We start from the raw sequence: 18,117 nt of genomic DNA, 5'->3' as shown, positions 1-18,117 counted from the left end.
AATCTGGACAAAACCCAAGCATTACTTCCGCAAGAGAATTATCTGAAGTCTTTGTAGAAGACGTTTAAACAAGAAGCTTTAATTTACGTTAATTTTTTTTTTAGGCTGGAGCAACAAAATTATCAACTTGAAAACCGAAGCAAACCTAAAATTCGTTAAGATGATTATATACTTTTTTATTAAAAGCACCATTTTTTTTTGTATGTAAATTCTAGCCGCTCAAGCTAAATTCGACTTCTTTTAATACCTAGTTCAAACAAGTTTTAATACCTTTTCTGCTGAAGTTTTGCTTCTTTGAAAATGGAGCTAAATACGAAATCTGGGGGAGGGGCCCATTCTCAGAAGACTTTTTAAATAAGTGTTCTAAACCAAACATGAGAATTTGTTATGTTGGAACTTTTAACGCAGCTTCTCAAGAATTAACTCAGAGTGAATTTTTATCCAGTATATGTCCCTGTCCCTGTTTTGAAATGATACAACAGTACTTGAAATTCTGACGGTCTTTTGTGCTATCTTTCCAAGAGAAAATTTGTAATGTGCCCTCTCTTTATAAGTAATGTCAAAAGAATAAAAAACGAATATAAAAAAAAAACATGAAAAACGGTCTTTTGTGTTATCTTGCTTGAAAAATCTACGGTTTTCCTTTCTTTTTATGGATTGTCGAAAAATAAAAAAAATATATATATAAAAAAAAACTTTTAGGTATTGTTTTGCTAAGAGAAATTTATTATTTGCCCTTTCTTTTTGAGGAGTATCAAAAAATTAAAAAACGAATATAAAAAAAAAAAAAATTAAAAAAATGGTCTTAGATGCTGTCTTGCTAAGAGAAATTTATTATTTGCCCTTTCTTTTAAAGGAATATCAAAAAAGTAAAAAATAAACATAAAAACTATAAAAAAATGGTATTATGTGCTATCTTGCAAAGAGAAAATTATAATTTGTCCTCTCTTTTTAAGGAATATCAAAAAATTGTCGATGCAGAGTGGGGTATTTTGTATGACAAGTTAGACAAAATACACCAAAGTGGCGCTAAGATAGTACTCTCCAAGCTGCCAATAGGTGATGTTGCTACACAGTATTTCTCGGACAGGTAGGTCTTTTTTACTCATGTCGTCTTCAACTATACAAGTTTTGTATAGTGTTAGGTTTAATGTACAAGGGTTGTCTAGGAAATGTGTTATGGAAACTGAAATTAGTATCGTAAAAAAAAATCAGCAACAATAATGTTTGGTGACTTTGGTTGGCCCAAAATTGCTGCGTGTTTGTCTTTTCAGGTACTTAAAATGCAGAGAAGGGTAAAAAAAAAACAGAAATCTGCTCTTAGCAGATATAGACCAAGTCTTTGCAGAATGAATTTTGAATTAAAATAATACTTGAATATAAAATATGATGATTAAATATCACTTGCAGAGGAATTTCAGCTTTATTAATCCTATTGCCTAGTAGGTTCAATATATCTACTATCTAGTGTTTCTCTGAAATTATTTACTCTTCTAATGGAAGTCGTCTGGAGCTATGTCACATATGGAGCTAGGGTGTTTTGATCCCTATTTCCCATGTTGAATCGCTGAAAACCCAACTCTAACAAGTTTCTTATTATTTTTGGTCTACATCTGCTGGGTATGCTGATCTACAATCCAACTTAGGTTCTGCTCAAACTGAGATACATATCACTGTGGTAAATCGGCTTATTCACGCCTGTTTTTTTTAATTGTAGTGGCTGGGACTTCAACCTCCTTTGTATTGACTTCGAGGTCGGAGGAAGGATTGATGCCACCTTTTTGTATCTGGGTCTTTTCTCACTAGAGACTTAATTATGGGAGGCGCAGCTTGATGGCTAAATAATTTTAAAACTAACGAGCTTAAATTTACCTATTCGAAAAATGGCATATTGTCTTCTATATCTTTCCTATGAAGTGTGTATTATTTACTCCTCCCGTTTCACGTTCGGTTTCCTTCTTTTTACTTTGCTATACTTTGAGTTATAACTATCTATTTTTCTTTATTTCATGATAATTTAACAACAGTTTTCTTGGAAAATTTCAGTTTTCTTGATTAAAAAACTAAAAAAGACATTTTTCAATGGAATACTTACTTTGTTATACTTTGGCTGATTTCCGTTTTTTTTTTTCGTGTTAATTTATCAACAAAAAAAAACATATATATATATATATAAAAATTCTGAAGTTTTAAAAACTCATTAAAACACACACACACAAAACAGTCGGCTTTTCTTTTAAGTTTAAGTCGAGCAGAATCGATTAACTTTTACGAATTTGCATTGAACCAAGGGTCGTGTCCATCATGCGAAGATAGAATCTTGAGGTTTTTGGGCCTTATTTGTTTATTAAAACGCATCGGAAAACTGTCTAAATTGAGGATAGGACGAAAACTTTGGAGTAATATAGAAAATAATGGAAAATCGAATGGAGCACAAAAAGTTATAAAAGCGTCAATTGTAATGCGTCAAAGTAAATGCTCAACACACATACCTAATAGCTAACTGCGGAATAAATTGAGTCACATTGACGTGATGCGACATAGCCGATACAAAAATAATTAGCACTTTATTAGCATGCATAAGTGCGAGAGCCTTCAGTGAAGTCATTTTTTTTATTGATACTAAAGATTTTTAATACATGAATTAAAAAGCTAAAGAAAAGAAACTTTATCAACACACGAGATTTGACTTTTTTTCATTTTTGTAAAATTTTCACCAGGCTGTCTGCTTTCACTGGCCATCAAACACAAACTAAATTGTGTGTATCCCAAAGTTGTACACTAGTCTGTTCATCGGTGACGGAATCAGTGCTGCACCTAAAGCTACTGCGCAGATAGTTATAAAAGTCACTGACTTGTCAAGTTACTTTTGCCTTTTGGGCTGATTTTGACCACCATTATCCCAATTGAACAAAATCGATATTTTTAAAATATATTATTAACACTGAAAGAGGAGGATGGTATATTAGTTCCTGGTTTGCCCATACCATCGGCAATAGCTATTCTATTAGCCACCCTTAAGAGATGAAGCTACCTCATTCAAATTGTTTTTATACTAAAGATTCTAAATACATGGGTTAAAATTCACCAAAGAAAAAAAATGAATATTTAATTTATTTAATATACAATACAATAGGACTAAAGCTCAAATTTCTCTATATGTAATAGTAAGTCAGCTTTTGTGTGTTCAAAATATGTTTTAAGTTTAAACCTAGTCTGCGAAAAATACGCCAAGGTTAGGCTGGGAAAATCGTGGCGGGTTAAGTAGGCTAGTTGACTTCAAAGTTATGTGCCTACTAGACAAGGGACTCTGCCTTCTTTGCTCTACCCTGCATTTTAAACAACCTAAAAACAAGTATACAGTCGTTTTGAGTTAAATAACTCTCCATATGCTAGATGGCAGTGGTGATTTTCTTTTTGACACTAACTCCAGTTTTCACTTTTTATAAGTTACCTATACTCTTTGCTTACCACTTTAAGATAGAGTATCGAAGCCCAAGTAGCCTCATTTGAAAGCCTAAAAAGCCTTTAAACCAGCCTCATTCTAAAGAAGAAGCTGTCTCTGGTGAAATTTTATTACATCAGAGATTAAAAAATACGGACTAAGATTCAGTTATTCCACTTTAAGATTGAGCATATACCCGAAAACTGATGAACTGCGTGATCAGAAGATATTCAGAGCAGCTCTATCCGAAGAATCAGTATTGGGTAGTTTTCAATATTGAATACGTTAATATGATGTCCATATTCAAAAAGGCTTCATAATTCAGTAATAAAGCTTACCCTCCCCTATCGACATACCTGTTTACACTGATTGATGCTGTTTCTAGTATTCGGAATTTTGACACTTATATTCTAATATCACGAATATGTGTTAGTGCAATTTGGAAGAGTTCAAAACTACTCAAGATGTAATTATAGACCAATAGGCTGGGTGGGAATGAAGTGGAAAAACTTGTGTTTTCGAAAAGGTGTGTTTCGGAAAAATTTCAGAAATATAAATAAAAGAACCAGGGATTCGATTATAGTTGATATTTGATGTGATATTAAATTAATACTAACATAGAACAACCCATCTTATTTGCAAAATAAGACAAAATAATAGTTATTTGGTAGACCTATTCCTTAGCGTTAATTTACAGTTCGACGCATTGTTGAAAATAAAAGATTTACGGATTCAAAAAAAAAAAAAATTAAACTGACCATCAAGAGTTAGGCCTCAACAACTTAATGTCTATTAGACCTGTTATAACTTTGAGCATTTTGTGACCATGGTTGTACGTTGGGCAGATTCGTGGAGGCTAGAGCTAGAAAATTAAAAACAATAAAGTGTTCCGATTCTTAGGATTTTTCTCTATTGCGGAGTTCTTTTTTTGTGCTCAGTAACTATGGTTTGTGATCCTATTAGAACTTGTTTTTTTTTTTTGCAAAAAATAAATCTTTCCACTGCCTTCAGTTTTTATCCAGTAATTTTTCAATGTTGATTTTTTTTGCAAAGTTTGGGAGATCTTCTTTTCTTCTTTTTAATCATTTTAGTACTTTAAAAATTTGAACATGATTTCACGTCGAAATGCAAAAACTTAATCAGATTTCTTCTAATACTATTGATCTTACCTAATGAGTCGTTTGTTTTTGTCCAAGACCCAAACAATTTAACTGGATAAAAAACTCAAAAATACTGACTAAAAAGCTATGGGCTACAGAAAAAGTTTAATCGGAGTTCTAGTCAGTTATACAGAACTGCATTAGAAAACCACCCTGACCAGCTGAATTTTATTTTATTTATTAAATAAAATAATTGTGAAATTTATGAATAGTACCCTTATGTACAGTGAAGAACAAATTGAGAATCTATTGAATTAAAGTGAAATTATATAATTCGTGTAAAGCATTTTGCGCTGGTTCACAGGAACAAAAATAGTTTTCGATTGCCCACAGTTTTTATCTGAGCAATTTTCTTGTCTGAAACCCAAATAGCCAACAAAAAGGAACTCCAAAATACCCATAGTGGAAATCTGACTGGAAGAGCAATCCTCATCAAGTTTTCAAACTGAAAACATCCAAATCTCCAGAAAATAACAAACTTAAAAAGATTATTATGCCAGAACTAAATGCGATGGAAAAGTTATGGTTACCTATTTAAATTCAGAATAAAATTACATTCAAAGTTTAAAGAAGCTTTTTTCAAGAAAAAAAAACTGTGTGTCCTAGTGTTTTTTCTGCACGCTTTTTTCTTGTATTACCAGATCAAGAAGTGATGGTTTGGTGAGTCGGTTTGTTGAAGTAAGCATTTTTATGGTTATTAAGACACCTAACGAAGTGATCACAAGCCAAATATGTTGAACTAAAAAGTGTTATTTTATTTTTACTGTGTTTGTGTTTTTGTTGAATACCTTTCCTTTTTCTTTTCTTATTGTCAGAGTTTACTATCATTTTAAGGGACATGTTTTGTGCTGGTCGAGTCCCCGAAGAAGATCTTAAACGAACAATAAAAGCTTGTGGTGGCTCTGTCTTAACGACAGTGGGAGACCTGAAGGATTCGACCATGGGCACCTGCGAACGCTTTGAAGAGAAACAAATTGGCAGTGACAGGTATCCAATAATCACTCACATACTTAATGATTAAGATAGGTAGAACTATCATCATCTCCCTAGGTTGATGGTAATGTATAGGCCATGTTTTGATATTGGACGACTTTGGAAATATCAAGGTAACTTGCATGATCAGAGGAAGGGTCGTACAAATCTCTGTATGTTTAAAATGTCCCTCTAATCCGAATGGGAAGATGTTCTGCTTGCTCCATTATGCAGAGATTTCTGAAGAGTCCTTGTCAGTGCCCTTGATGCAGGGGTCAAATTAGGGGTGACAGTTACCCCTCTCGATTAAGAAAAATGTCATTTTCTGGTATTTTGATTGTAAGAGTAAAAAAATCAATGACAAAATCGATTTTTTCGTGAATTGGCCCCCCAACTTAGGTTCAACTGGAGGTACAGGAGGACCTGGAAGTAAGATAAGGATGGAAGAAGGGGCCGTCTCAATTTTTTTTTGCAAGACAAGATGATCGTATTGAAAATCTCTCAGTTGGTATTATAATCAAGCATTGTTTCAGTCGTTTTTTTTTTCATAGGAAAAGTCTTAAACTTTAATACAAGATGCAAAAGAAAACCTTTTTTGGTTAAAAAAAAGATGAACTGGTGCGTTGCAGTAAAGCTTCGGCGAAAATTGGCTAAAATTCGGCTAAAATTGGTATCAGCGAAGATATATGTAAAACTTTTTCACCATGCTTTCTCGCGTTGAGGATTCTTTGCGGATGGACAGAAAAGAATGGGATTCCACAACGACTGAAAACTTTCAGTCGTAATTCCGAGTTGGCATCAATACGTATCCAGTACCTTCTTAGGGCCTATTCACAGTGAGGTCTTCGTACGACATCGCAAGTCATAAAACTAGCCTATTGTCCTTTTTTCTTATTCTTGGTCCCTTAGTCCCTTGCATTGATGATAATTCTTTTTTTTGTAGCTTGTAGTGCTTGCATTGTAGTGCTACATGTTGTGTTCATTTACTATACGTTTTTTTTCTTTATATTTTGTAATTCTTGTTGTGAGTGGATAAAAATTGATTATTTTAGCTAACGCTAAATTTCGGGTTCAACTATGGCTAGTGCACAAACCTTAATTAGATAGAGAAAATACTGCAAAAAAACAAACAGTAAATATCCTGTAGTGGCGTATAATACGGTTAGGCTTGGTAATAGGGGTCTCAGGGTTCGAACTGAGATGCATTAACTCCCTGCAAGGCGGCGAACTAAGTTCTGACGATGAAATTATGCGAACACACTTCCATAACAATCCAAACAAGAAGAAGAAGAATAAATAATAAATATCCAGTGGTGGCGCAGCGGGATGGATCTGCTTGGTAATACGGGAGCCAGAGAGCAACCCGCCGCAGGACCCGCAATTTGATTGTGGCGACAAGATAATGCACATGTGTCCCCATCATAATGCAAACAAGAAGAAGAAGAAAATAAAAAAAAAATGAAAAATTTAAATAGAAAGGACGTGTAATTTTGGGAGGAGCTACTGGAGTTCGTCATAGCTTAAAAATATTTGCACGACAAGAGAAACAAGGACTATATGAGAACTGACATTAAGACATGGTTAATCCGGTATTAATTGATTTCAGTGTTTAAATTATTGGATTCGAAAGGTAGAATCTGATCACTAATATCAGCTAGTACCGGGTTTGGGAACAGGCTGGTTTTCGGTATTAGTAAAATTTCATTGTGAACAGGTCTTTACCAATTAAAGTGCTTCTCTATCAATCCTTAGCTGCTATTGACTGATTAAGAAGAGAGAGAACAATGGAAAAAAATAGAGCGTAAAAATATATTCTCTATTAAATGTCCAAATTCAAGCGTGAAAGGTTTCTTTATTCTTCTATCTTTATTTAATTACCGGTGAAATTTACACCAAACATAAACAAAGATTCTTGTAACTGTAATTGCGTAACTATAATTATCATATATATAAAAAGTAATTACAGCGAGCCCTCATTCCGAACTTTATCCAGTAGTTCGTTCTCACGAACTGTAGGAAGGAGTGACCCGGCTCAATAGTAAACCAAAGTCTAAAAAACGGAATTTTGATACTAATAGATACAACAAAATGCTGATTTCAAATATATAAGTTTCATTAAATTTAGTCTTATCCATCAAAAGATACGAAAATCACACCGTTGCATTCCGCGTATCAGAAAACCCCACTGTAGAAATTTCAAGCTCCTATCTGCAAAAATGTGAAACTGGGTATTTTTTTCCAGAAGACTGATCTTGGGTGCGTGTTTATTTATTTTTTCCAGGGGTGATCGTATCGTAGGACCCAATGGTCCTAGGATGTTGCGAGAGGGCTCATTCAAATGGAAATGAAAAGTTCTAGTGCCCTTTTTAAGTGACAAAAAAATTGGAGGGCACCTAGGCCTCCTCCCACGCTCATTTTTTCCCAAAGTCAACGGATCTAAATTTTGAGATAGCCATTTTGTTCAGCATAGTCGAAAAACATAATAAGATATCTTTGGGGACGACTTACTCCCCCATAGTTTCCAGGGGAGGGGCTGCAAGTTACAAACTTTGACCAGTGTTTACAATAATGGTTATTGGGAAGTGTACAGACGTTTTCAGGGTGATTTTTTTGGTTGAGGGAAGGGAGCTACGTTGAAGGATCTTTACTTGAAGGATTTTTCATGGGAGAAGAGAAATTCCATGAAGGGGGCGCACAATTTTCTAGAATTATTTAAAAAGAAACAATGAAAAAATAAATATGAACAAGTTTTTCAACTGAAAGTAAGGAGCAGCATTAAAACTTAAAACGAACAGAAAGTATTACGCATATGATGGGCTCATGTCCTCCTAAATACCTCGCTCTTTCCGCTAAAGTACTTTTAGTAATTTCGGCTATTTATTCTACGGCCTTTGTGATTCTGGGGTCATTCTTAAACAATTGGGACAAAATTTAAGCTTTAGTGTAAAGAGCGAGGTATTCACGAGGGGACAAACTCCCTCATATATGTAATAAAAATATACAAATGTAGGATTTCGTTACGTAAGTTAATTTGTAATTTATGTATATTTATTACTAACAAGAACGTTCTTAAAAAAAAAACTAAAAAGTTCTAATTGCTTTTATAAGTTACCAAAAATTGGAGGGCAACTAGGCCTCCTCCCCCAACCCTATTTTTAAGAAAATTGTCTTAAAAAAAAATATGAGAAAGCCATTTAGACAAAAAAATCTAATATGCAAAATTTGGTTCTAATTATTCATGTGCGGTGAGACAAAATTAAAAGATGCATTAATTTAAAGACGTTCAGAAATTAAATAAAAAAAAACAATCTTTTTAACTGCAAGTAAGGAGCGACATTAAAACGAACAGAAATTATTCCGTATATGAAAGAGGTTGTCCCCTCCTCAACGCCTCGCTCTTTACGCTAAAGTTCTTTATTGTTTTAAAAAATAGAGTTGTGACAAAGAGTCAAACTTTAGCGTAAAGAGCGGGGCGTTGTGGAGGGGAGAACCCCTTTCATATACGGAATAATTTCTTTTCGTTTTAAGTTTTAATGTCGCTCCTTATTTACGCTAAAGTTCTTTATTGTTCTAAAAAATAGAGTTGTGACAAAGAGTCAAACTTTAGCGTAAAGAGCGGGGCGTTGTGGAGGGGAGAACCCCTTTCATATACGGAATAATTTCTTTTCGTTTTAAGTTTTAATGTCGCTCCTTACTTGCAGTTAAAAAAAAAAACTTGTTTTTTTTATTTAATTGCCCACCAAGATTAACTCTGTATAGTAAATACTTTGTTTTAATGATTCTTTTACACTACTTTGTAAAACCTGTCATATTAGCGTAACTTAATATCTTCGGTTCGTTATGTTATCTTACAAAACAAACTTTGGCCGTAACGTAGATCATTTGAAGTTTAAAAACGTTTTGAAAATATGTTAGACAATTAGTAGAAAATAAATCCTTTCATGCTTGAATCTCCATTCCGTATTTTTAGTCTTCGAGTAGCTTGTTCATGTTGACTTAGATCATTTTAGACGATGATGATGATTGCTTAATGAATTTTTACTTTAGCCTAGTTTGTAGAGACTTGTTTAAGTATGGAAGTTTACACTTGTCTTAACATAACTAAACCACTTAGTCTAGAAAGACATTTTTTATTACAATCTTCGTGGCCTTGTCAACAATGATGATATACTGTTCTTCATAATAATTCCTTCATTTTATTTTCAGCTTTGGTGTATTTGTTTTACCTTTGCTTAAATGTTTCAAGCAAGGGATTTTCAGGATTATTTCAGCTGGGTGGAATTCTGAACGGTGACAAATCGTCGAGCGGAGCTCATTTTTAGTTATTCCTGACAGGGTATGCCCATCCCTAGGTAATCCTGCTGGGCTGTGTGACGAATTGCCCTGAAATGCTTTTCTGTTTCGGGAACGACCTTCGATAACTCCTCTGATGGAGGGGAATGCACGTATTTGTAGAAGACCTACATAGTTGTCCTATCGAAACGACTTTGGATCGATTGCTGGGGTTTGGCATGAGGGTTTCCAGAAGATTATGTGCGAGCTGTCCGATATTGAGTACGTTGGAGAAGAGGAGTGTGGCTTTTTGGAGCACCGGTAAAAAGAGGGCATGAATATTCCTTGACTGGTCTGATGCATGACGGGATCATTGTCGTATTATCAGCAAAGTGGTTTTATCACAAGTTTATCCCCGAGGTCATTTATTGACACTAGGAAGAGTTGGTCCAAGCAGACATCCTTGGGGTACTCCTAATAACACTGGATGCTATTTTGAAACATAACCACCAGGAACAACTCGTGATGATCGTTGACAAAGAAAGTTCACGGGTACCTCAAATAGCCGACCATCAACACTATTCGCTTTTATTTTACATAAAAGGCAGTCATGACACACAATATCAAAAGCTTTTACTATGTCCAAAGAGATAAAACGAATGCCGTGTCCCTGAGGCTGGAGCTCAACCAAGTAGATTGACATCTATGACAACTAAGTTTGATTCAACCAAGAACCGATATGACTGAAAGCAATGATAAAAATGACTTATTTGTGACACTTTTATAAACTTTTCCTTTGCAGGATAGATGGCTAATTAGACGATACGATCCTACTCCAGTGGGACCACCATCTGCCTTTTGGACAGGGACAACGTGAACAAAATCTGTTCGGAAAATGTAACCTTGATCCGTTTTCCTCTCTTTCATTAGGTTATTTTAAGTTGAAGTTGTTTCAGGAATGCGTTTCATCTCCATCTTTTTGTTTTGTTGAATTTTGCATTATCACAAAATATTTTATTAGGTTCAACTTCTTCACTGGTTGTCCCCATGCTAAAACATGTACTGTGGTTTTGAGAGGAGGCGCCGAACAATTTATGGATGAAACCGAAAGATCTCTTCATGATGCCATTATGATTGTACGGAGAGCTATGAAGAATGACGCTATTGTTGCTGGTGAGTTACTTCAATATTATTTTGCTACTGAAAATAGATCCTTGCCAGTTTCGTCATAAATTGTTTTCAGCTGATAAAAATTGGAAAATAATCTCGATTAGATGTTCGATTTTAAAAATTCTCGTTTTTTCTTCTGCCTTGGACAAAATAAGGCTCTTGTTAGAAAATTTCCAGTTCCTGATATTACAGTTAAACTTGAAGTACTGCACAAAGAGCTCTGAAGCACAGCTTGCATTCGTGTTTCTCCACATTACCGCCTTATTAGATTCTTTCAGTTGTGAGTGTTTCTTTTTCTTTCCTTCTTCTATGTTTGCTTTTTCTCCCCTTTTTTATGTATTACTCCTCGTATTATGCTATTGTATTGTGTGGGTGGGCAACATATAATAATAGTAGTATCTTTCACGAAGTATTTAAGATAGACTAACGGGCATTGTTTTTTTTTTTCTGATGTTTCGAAAGCACACATGTAACGACAATAAAGGTAAAGATAATTAATATTCTATCACAACTCTATCACAAGCACTGTGAGACTAGAATTCTCTTCTCACGTTGAAATGTTAATAATCTAGTATTAAATTTTTTAGCAGTACAGCTTGTATCTTACATGAAACATTTAAGAGATTGACGAATATTTTTTCTTCTGGTGTTTCAAGAGCACACATACAAAGATAAAGAGAACTCGAATGAGCCTTCTTCCTATTTTCTTGGTTCGATACGTTCACCCCTATAAAAAAGAACAAATAAACGTGATCTTCTATGATCTTTCTTCTGGCAAAAAATATAAAATCCGAGATGTTTATTCCATATCTTATTATTTAATCCCAAATCTTAACTCCACCTTATAAATAAGAAGGTGACTTGCCCTGCCGACAACTACAGCTATTGCCAGAATTACTACTTTACACAATTCTTTTTCAGGTGGTGGGGCAATTGAAATGGAATTAAGCAAATATCTCAGAGATGTGTCAAGGACTATTGCTGGAAAAGAGCAGCTCCTCATCGGTGCTTACGCTAAAGCTTTGGAAGTAATCCCACGTCAGCTGTGTGACAATGCTGGATTTGATTCTACCAATATTCTAAACAAGCTTCGACAGAAACATGCTCAAGGTAATTAATTTTGGAAAAAAGTTTCGTAGTCTTAAGAGGCAAAAATAAATTCCCTAGTGGTAATTCTGGAAAAATATCTACGCCCTTCTATGATGCGTATGTAATATTCAGGAACAAATAAACGTTCAAATGGGGATAAGTCCATTTATTTAAAGAGTGAAGGTGAAAAAGTCAAGATATTTTCATATATATATATATATATATATATATATATATATATATATATATATATATATATATATATATATATATATATAGCGAGCGTCATCAGTAGAAATACTACTGATGGTTACATCTCCCCATGCAAATCAAGTATATAACTATAAATTAAAAAAAAAATTCTTTTGCAATTAGAGAAGAAGAAGAAGCTTTTGCACCCTTCATTAGAAATTCAATTTACATTTAGGCAATATCAAAGAAGAAATTTATAATTCAAGACTTTGGATGAATCCAGTTATTGAACTCTCTCAGACAAATCTAGTGAATGAACCGGAAGTAATTATTTTGTTCTGAATAAATATGTTAGTTTACATTTTAATACTTTAGTATTTCTGCTGATGATGATCGCTGTATATGTGATCGAAATTTATATCGTACCATTTCTCACTGTCTAAATAAATGGACTTATCCCCATTTGAACGTTTATTTATTCGTCATAGAAAGGCAGTGTGGTCTTGGGAAAAAAAATACCTAATTGAAGGTATTATGCCGAAAATATTCGGAAAAGTTGCCAGGTAAAAGCAATGTTGACCCGACGTCAGCTAGAGAACAGGAAATTAGAAGCACAAAAATAAAATTCAAAAATTCCTTCTTTGACAAGGAATTTATGACTGCTCGCGTTTTACAGTTTGCTTTTTGTTTTTTGTATTAAACATAAATAATTGTTTCATTTAAAGAAATTGTAAATATTACTATTACTACTACTAATAACTCACCGAGCACCAAGCCACCTGAGGCCAACACAGCTACGCACACTCCTCTTCCAACCCAATCTATTCAAGCCCCCCTCTTTACGCCCTCCCGGGTAGTTCCTATTTCCTTTTAATCTTTATTTATGACACCCTCCCACCCCAGACGAGGACGATCTGCTTTCCGTTTAGCCCTAGACAGATGGCCGAAAAGGACAATCTTCGGCAATCTGTCATCTTTCATCCGCATAACGTAGTCTAGCCATCTCAACCTTTCTTTCATTATAGCCCTAGAGAGCAGGATTGAACAACATTTTTCGTGCAACCTACTGTTTGGAATATGGTCACGTTTTATGTTAAAAGGATCGTACCTAGTATATAAACCTTTCGCTACTTTCTAGAATTGGTTTGTATTTATTGGGGATTAATTTCAAATTTTACGCCAAATCATATTCACAAAAATTTTACCCACCAATTCGGGTAAAGAGTATTTGCTGTTTTGCACAACAACGAAGGCTTACTTTCAATTAATGGGTTAGCAACAAATGGGACTGTGAAAACGTGCCCTTAATAATCTTGATTCAGTTTGACGTCTTACTCGGCTGTTTTTCAAAATTTGAAAATTAGAAAAGTATTTTTCATATTATCATGTTTTTTTTTTCTATATTTGATACAGGCAAGAACAACACAACTTGAAAAGTTGGATAAAATACAAATAGAAATCAATGCAGGTTTTGGAGAGATCAGGACTGAAATAGATTGGGCGGAAACACCTTTTGTAATTTGTTAATGAAAGAAACCCCTAAGACAAACCTTTAAGGCTTGATGTGGGCAGATGCTTCATTTTATTGACGATCTTTCATTGGTTCATTTATTGAACCAACTAGATTCGGAGAAAAGGTATTATTTTGAAAAATGACTTCATATTATCATGCCTTTTTTCTATATTTAACACAGACAAGAAATATACAACTTGACAAATTAGATAAAAATATATAGAAATTAATGGAGATTGGAATGAACCATGGCTAAAGTAGGTTTGATGGAAAACACGTTTCGGAATTCGTTAAGGAAAGAAACGAGACAAACCCTTAACGGTCGATGTGAGCTGATACTTCATTTCATTGACCAACTTTCATTGATTCATTTACTGGACCAACTTCAGTCGGAGGAAATGTTTCATAGTGTATCCTGCCCTCTGTAACCTGAATAGGCTTATGATTTTCTCCATAATCGTCTGTCTTTAGATTGTAACAAAGTGTCTGAAATCCTAAAATAGCCTTTAAGTTTTTGTATTGTAATACTTCAATATACATACTTCAGAAGAAATACGGTGGTGAAGCGTCTGTAATTACGGTGAAGCTATGGAGCTTTGATGGTGAAGTGTGGTCGATAAAATCTATTCCAGAATCTGTATTGGTGGCGTGAAATGGCACAAAACAGTAGTTTATGAGGCGCAATCTTTTGCGCCTCATAAAAAGGGTGCTAGCCTTTTTGTCTCAGGCGACCAAGTAAAAACAGCTTTGTGTTCACCACTTTCAACTCTTCGTAGAAAGTCACTTCCAGTGTGCCCGATTTGCCTTTCGCGCTTTCAAGAGCACCAATGGAAACCAGAGCAGCCGAAAAAGCCTTACACTTCGCTTGTATTCTGCAGACGATTGAAATTTACCCCTCTCCTCCCACTCGCATAAATTCCTATTACTCGCTCGAAAAGAATAGCTTGCTACCCTGCATTTTTAGTTTGCAGTAGTATCTCAGGGCACAGAGAACTTAGGAACTGTGGCGGAAAATGGCAAGAGTGTATCATGAAATTATCGTTTATAACAGGAGTTGAAAAAAAAAATCCTTGAAAAATCATGGAATATTTAGCTCTGAACTTGTTTAAAGGTCCCCACGAGGCACATCGGCAGAATTGGGTATGGGGGCACAACTTCGAAAATGGTACTAAAGAGCGGCAAATTACATGGAAAATATAAAAAATTATAGGAAAAAGTGGGGTGGAGCCAAAGCCCCTCTCCACCCTGCGTGAGCACCAGTCACCCACATTTTACTTCGATAGATTATTAATTTTGCGATTAAACTATATATGAAATTTGTTATTTTTGAGAAGAGGTGAGACAGAAAATTCATTTTAGAAAAATTCATGGGAATGAACATTTCCATGAATGGGAAAATTCATTGAAGAAGGATAAGAAAGCTGTAACAAGCCCATAACCAGTTCTCCGGAATCAATGGTGTCTGTAAAAGTTAGCATGGATGCTCGATTTGTCTAAGGGTATCCACATCTCTCCTTGATAGATAGTTTGTTTCGTGATTCAGCCTATGACAAGCATTCACACGGAAAAGAGAAGAATGAAATGGGAGAGCTATTTATTAAAAAAAAATAATGATTCATGAAAATTATCGTTTGTAAGAAGAAGCTGACAAAACTCTTGGAACGCTCATAGAATAAAGACAACAGAGCTTTAACGTGCCCATAAACGTGTCTCTAGGTTAAGTTGTCTTAAAAATATTTTATTATGTGGTATAACAGACATGTCTATAATGTGTTTGAGTTCACTTTACTAGTTAAGCGTTTTAATGTTTAACTTTATCATCCAATTTAGCACATAGATGGCATATTTAATTTTTTTTCTTTTTATTTATTTTGTTTGTTTTTATAGTTTGCACATAACTTATTGTAGCGAAACATCCCTTTTGTGAGCTTAAATGTTGTGATTTAAATAACAGCATGCATTTCGCACAGAAAAGAGAAATATAAAACGATATAATTAATGATTAATATTGAACATATTCTTCGTTGCTGTGTGCATTTTAATAAAAAGAGTTATTTCAACGCTTCAGAGTACTAAATTACTTTGTTTAAAGGCAAATGAGTCCATGCTCTGGAATATTATTTTCTTTTTTTCTCCATAAGTCACATGGCATGGAGTTAATAATATGAATGAATTTTACTAAATTCGTTTATTCATTTTACTATGAATTCATTTTATACATTTCAATAATGAATTATTCTTTTTTCTCCATAGGTCACGAATGGCATGCAGTTGATATTATGAGCGAAGTTCTTTTTTTTTGAAGAAGACGAAGGGTTTTATTAAAAGAAACAAACACGAAATTTGTAGATCTGTATGGGTAAACATCACCCTTTACAAAAACGTTCGTACACACTCACTATTATCCATCATTACACCTCTCTCCTCCAAAAAGTAATAATAAAATAAACAAAAACAAAATACCTGAATATATAATAGATATTCTTGGCCTAGCTGGATGTTAAAAACACAAAACAAAAAATCAATTGTCTACTCTATCTCCTGACATTGCATTCATTCAATAGTTTATTTCATTATGAATTCATTTCAATTATGAATCTCATTTCCTTTTTTTCTCCGTAGGTCACAAATGGTATGAAGTTGATATTATGAACGAATTTCTTTTTTTCTTTTTTTTTTCTGAAGGAGATGAAGGGTTTTATTAAAAGAAATAAACCCATAAAACTCGAAGTTTATATAAATCTTTTTGGGTAACCATCACCCTTTACAAAACCTTACGTACACACTCACTATCAGCCATCCTTACCCCTCTCTCCCTCCAAAAATAATAAAATAAATAAAAAGAAAATAGCTGAATATATAATAGACCAACTGGATGTTGAAAACACAAAATAGAAAATCATTCATCTACTCTATCTCCTGACATTACATTCATCCATTAGTTTATTTCATTATGAATTCATTTCAATTATGAATCTCATTTCCTTTTTTCTCCGTAGGTCACAAATGGCATGAAGTTGATATTATGAGTGAATTTCTTTTTTCTGAAGAAGACAAAGGGTTTTATTAAAAGAAATAAACACATAAAATCCGAAGTTTATAAATTTGTATGGGTAAACATCACCCTTTAAAAAACCTTTCGTACACACTCACTATCAGCCACCCTGACCCCTCTCTCCCCAAAAAATAATAATAAAATAAATAAAAATAAAGTAACTGAATAATATAATAGATATTCGTGACCTAGCTGGGTGTTGAAAACAAAAAATAGAAAATCCTTCATCTATTCTATCACCTGACATTACATTCATTCGCTAGTTTATTTCATTATGAATTCATTCCAATTATGAATTCATTTTCTTTTTTCTTCGTAGGTCACAAATGGTATGGAGTTGATATTATGAATGAAGATATAGCAGACAATTTCCATGAATGTGTATGGGAGCCGAGTCTAGTGAAAATCAATGCTTTAACTGCTGCGTCAGAAGCAGCGTGCTTAATTCTCTCTGTGGATGAAACTGTCAAGAATCCCAAATCTGGCGGAGGTGACATGGGCGGAATGCCAGCTGGAAGAGGTCGAGGAAGACCGATGTAACTGAAAACTAAATTTTTGTACGTCTTTCCTTCAATAACAAACTCACAATTCCTTTGAAACTTATGCATTACTCCTCTTTCTTCTTAAGGCAGGACGGGCTCTCAAGCAATCTTCCTATGCCTCCCATGTTAAACATTTGGAGTTTGCCTGACGTTCCTGAATTAGTGATTACGGCGGTTTTTATTTTAATAGATATAAAAAATCTGGTGAATATTTTGATTGAATCAAATCTTAAAGTCGACTATTATTTTTTTTTATAATTCCAAAATAGTTATAAAACCTGTTTCGGGTTTGCATTCTAGATTACTACACTTGACACTGTTGTTGTGGGGTAGCAAAAGATATTCTACTCAACAATCAGAAACTTATTTCTATAATATATACTTGTTGGCTGCAGTCCCTTCAAATCAGTGCTGCAACAAGTACTCCAATTTTTTACTTAAGTATCAAGTATTAAGTACTCATTGTTTTTTTACTTAAGTATCAAGTAATAAGTACTCTTCCAATTCTTACTTAAGTACCAAGTACATGCCAAAATTTTACTTAAGTAGTACTTCAAGTACTACTTCAAGTACTTACTCTATGTATTTTGACATAGCTATATATATATATATATATATATATATATATATATATATATATATATATATATATATATATATATATCAAGCCCATGCTACCTTTTTGTTAAAGCCATTCTGAAGGCTTC

At 34.0% G+C, this 18,117-nt stretch overlaps 1 protein-coding gene across 3 annotated transcripts in view; it reads left to right on the top strand.

Annotated features, from left to right (window-relative positions):
• The window catches only part of LOC136040546 (T-complex protein 1 subunit eta-like), a 38,236-nt gene extending 20,769 nt beyond the window's left edge, over nt 1-17,467 (top strand). For 2 of the 3 annotated variants that reach the window (XM_065724747.1, XM_065724750.1), the window contains 5 exons: nt 957-1,090; nt 5,440-5,592; nt 10,871-11,022; nt 11,941-12,129; nt 17,188-17,467. In XM_065724747.1, the coding sequence (XP_065580819.1) occupies nt 957-1,090; nt 5,440-5,592; nt 10,871-11,022; nt 11,941-12,129; nt 17,188-17,408 (849 nt within the window). In that variant the 3' untranslated portion in view covers nt 17,409-17,467. Of the gene's footprint in view, nt 1-956; nt 1,091-5,439; nt 5,593-10,870; nt 11,023-11,940; nt 12,130-16,435; nt 16,534-17,187 lie in introns of those variants that run through there. The other variant, XM_065724748.1, reaches the window with a different exon arrangement.
• The last annotated feature ends 650 nt before the right edge of the window (nt 17,468-18,117 follow it).

This window comes from Artemia franciscana, chromosome 21 (genome assembly GCF_032884065.1).
Source record: "Artemia franciscana chromosome 21, ASM3288406v1, whole genome shotgun sequence".
Lineage (NCBI taxonomy): Eukaryota > Metazoa > Arthropoda > Branchiopoda > Anostraca > Artemiidae > Artemia > Artemia franciscana.
Note: the sequence above shows the minus strand (reverse complement) of the source record. Positions and strands in the feature narration are given on the sequence as shown.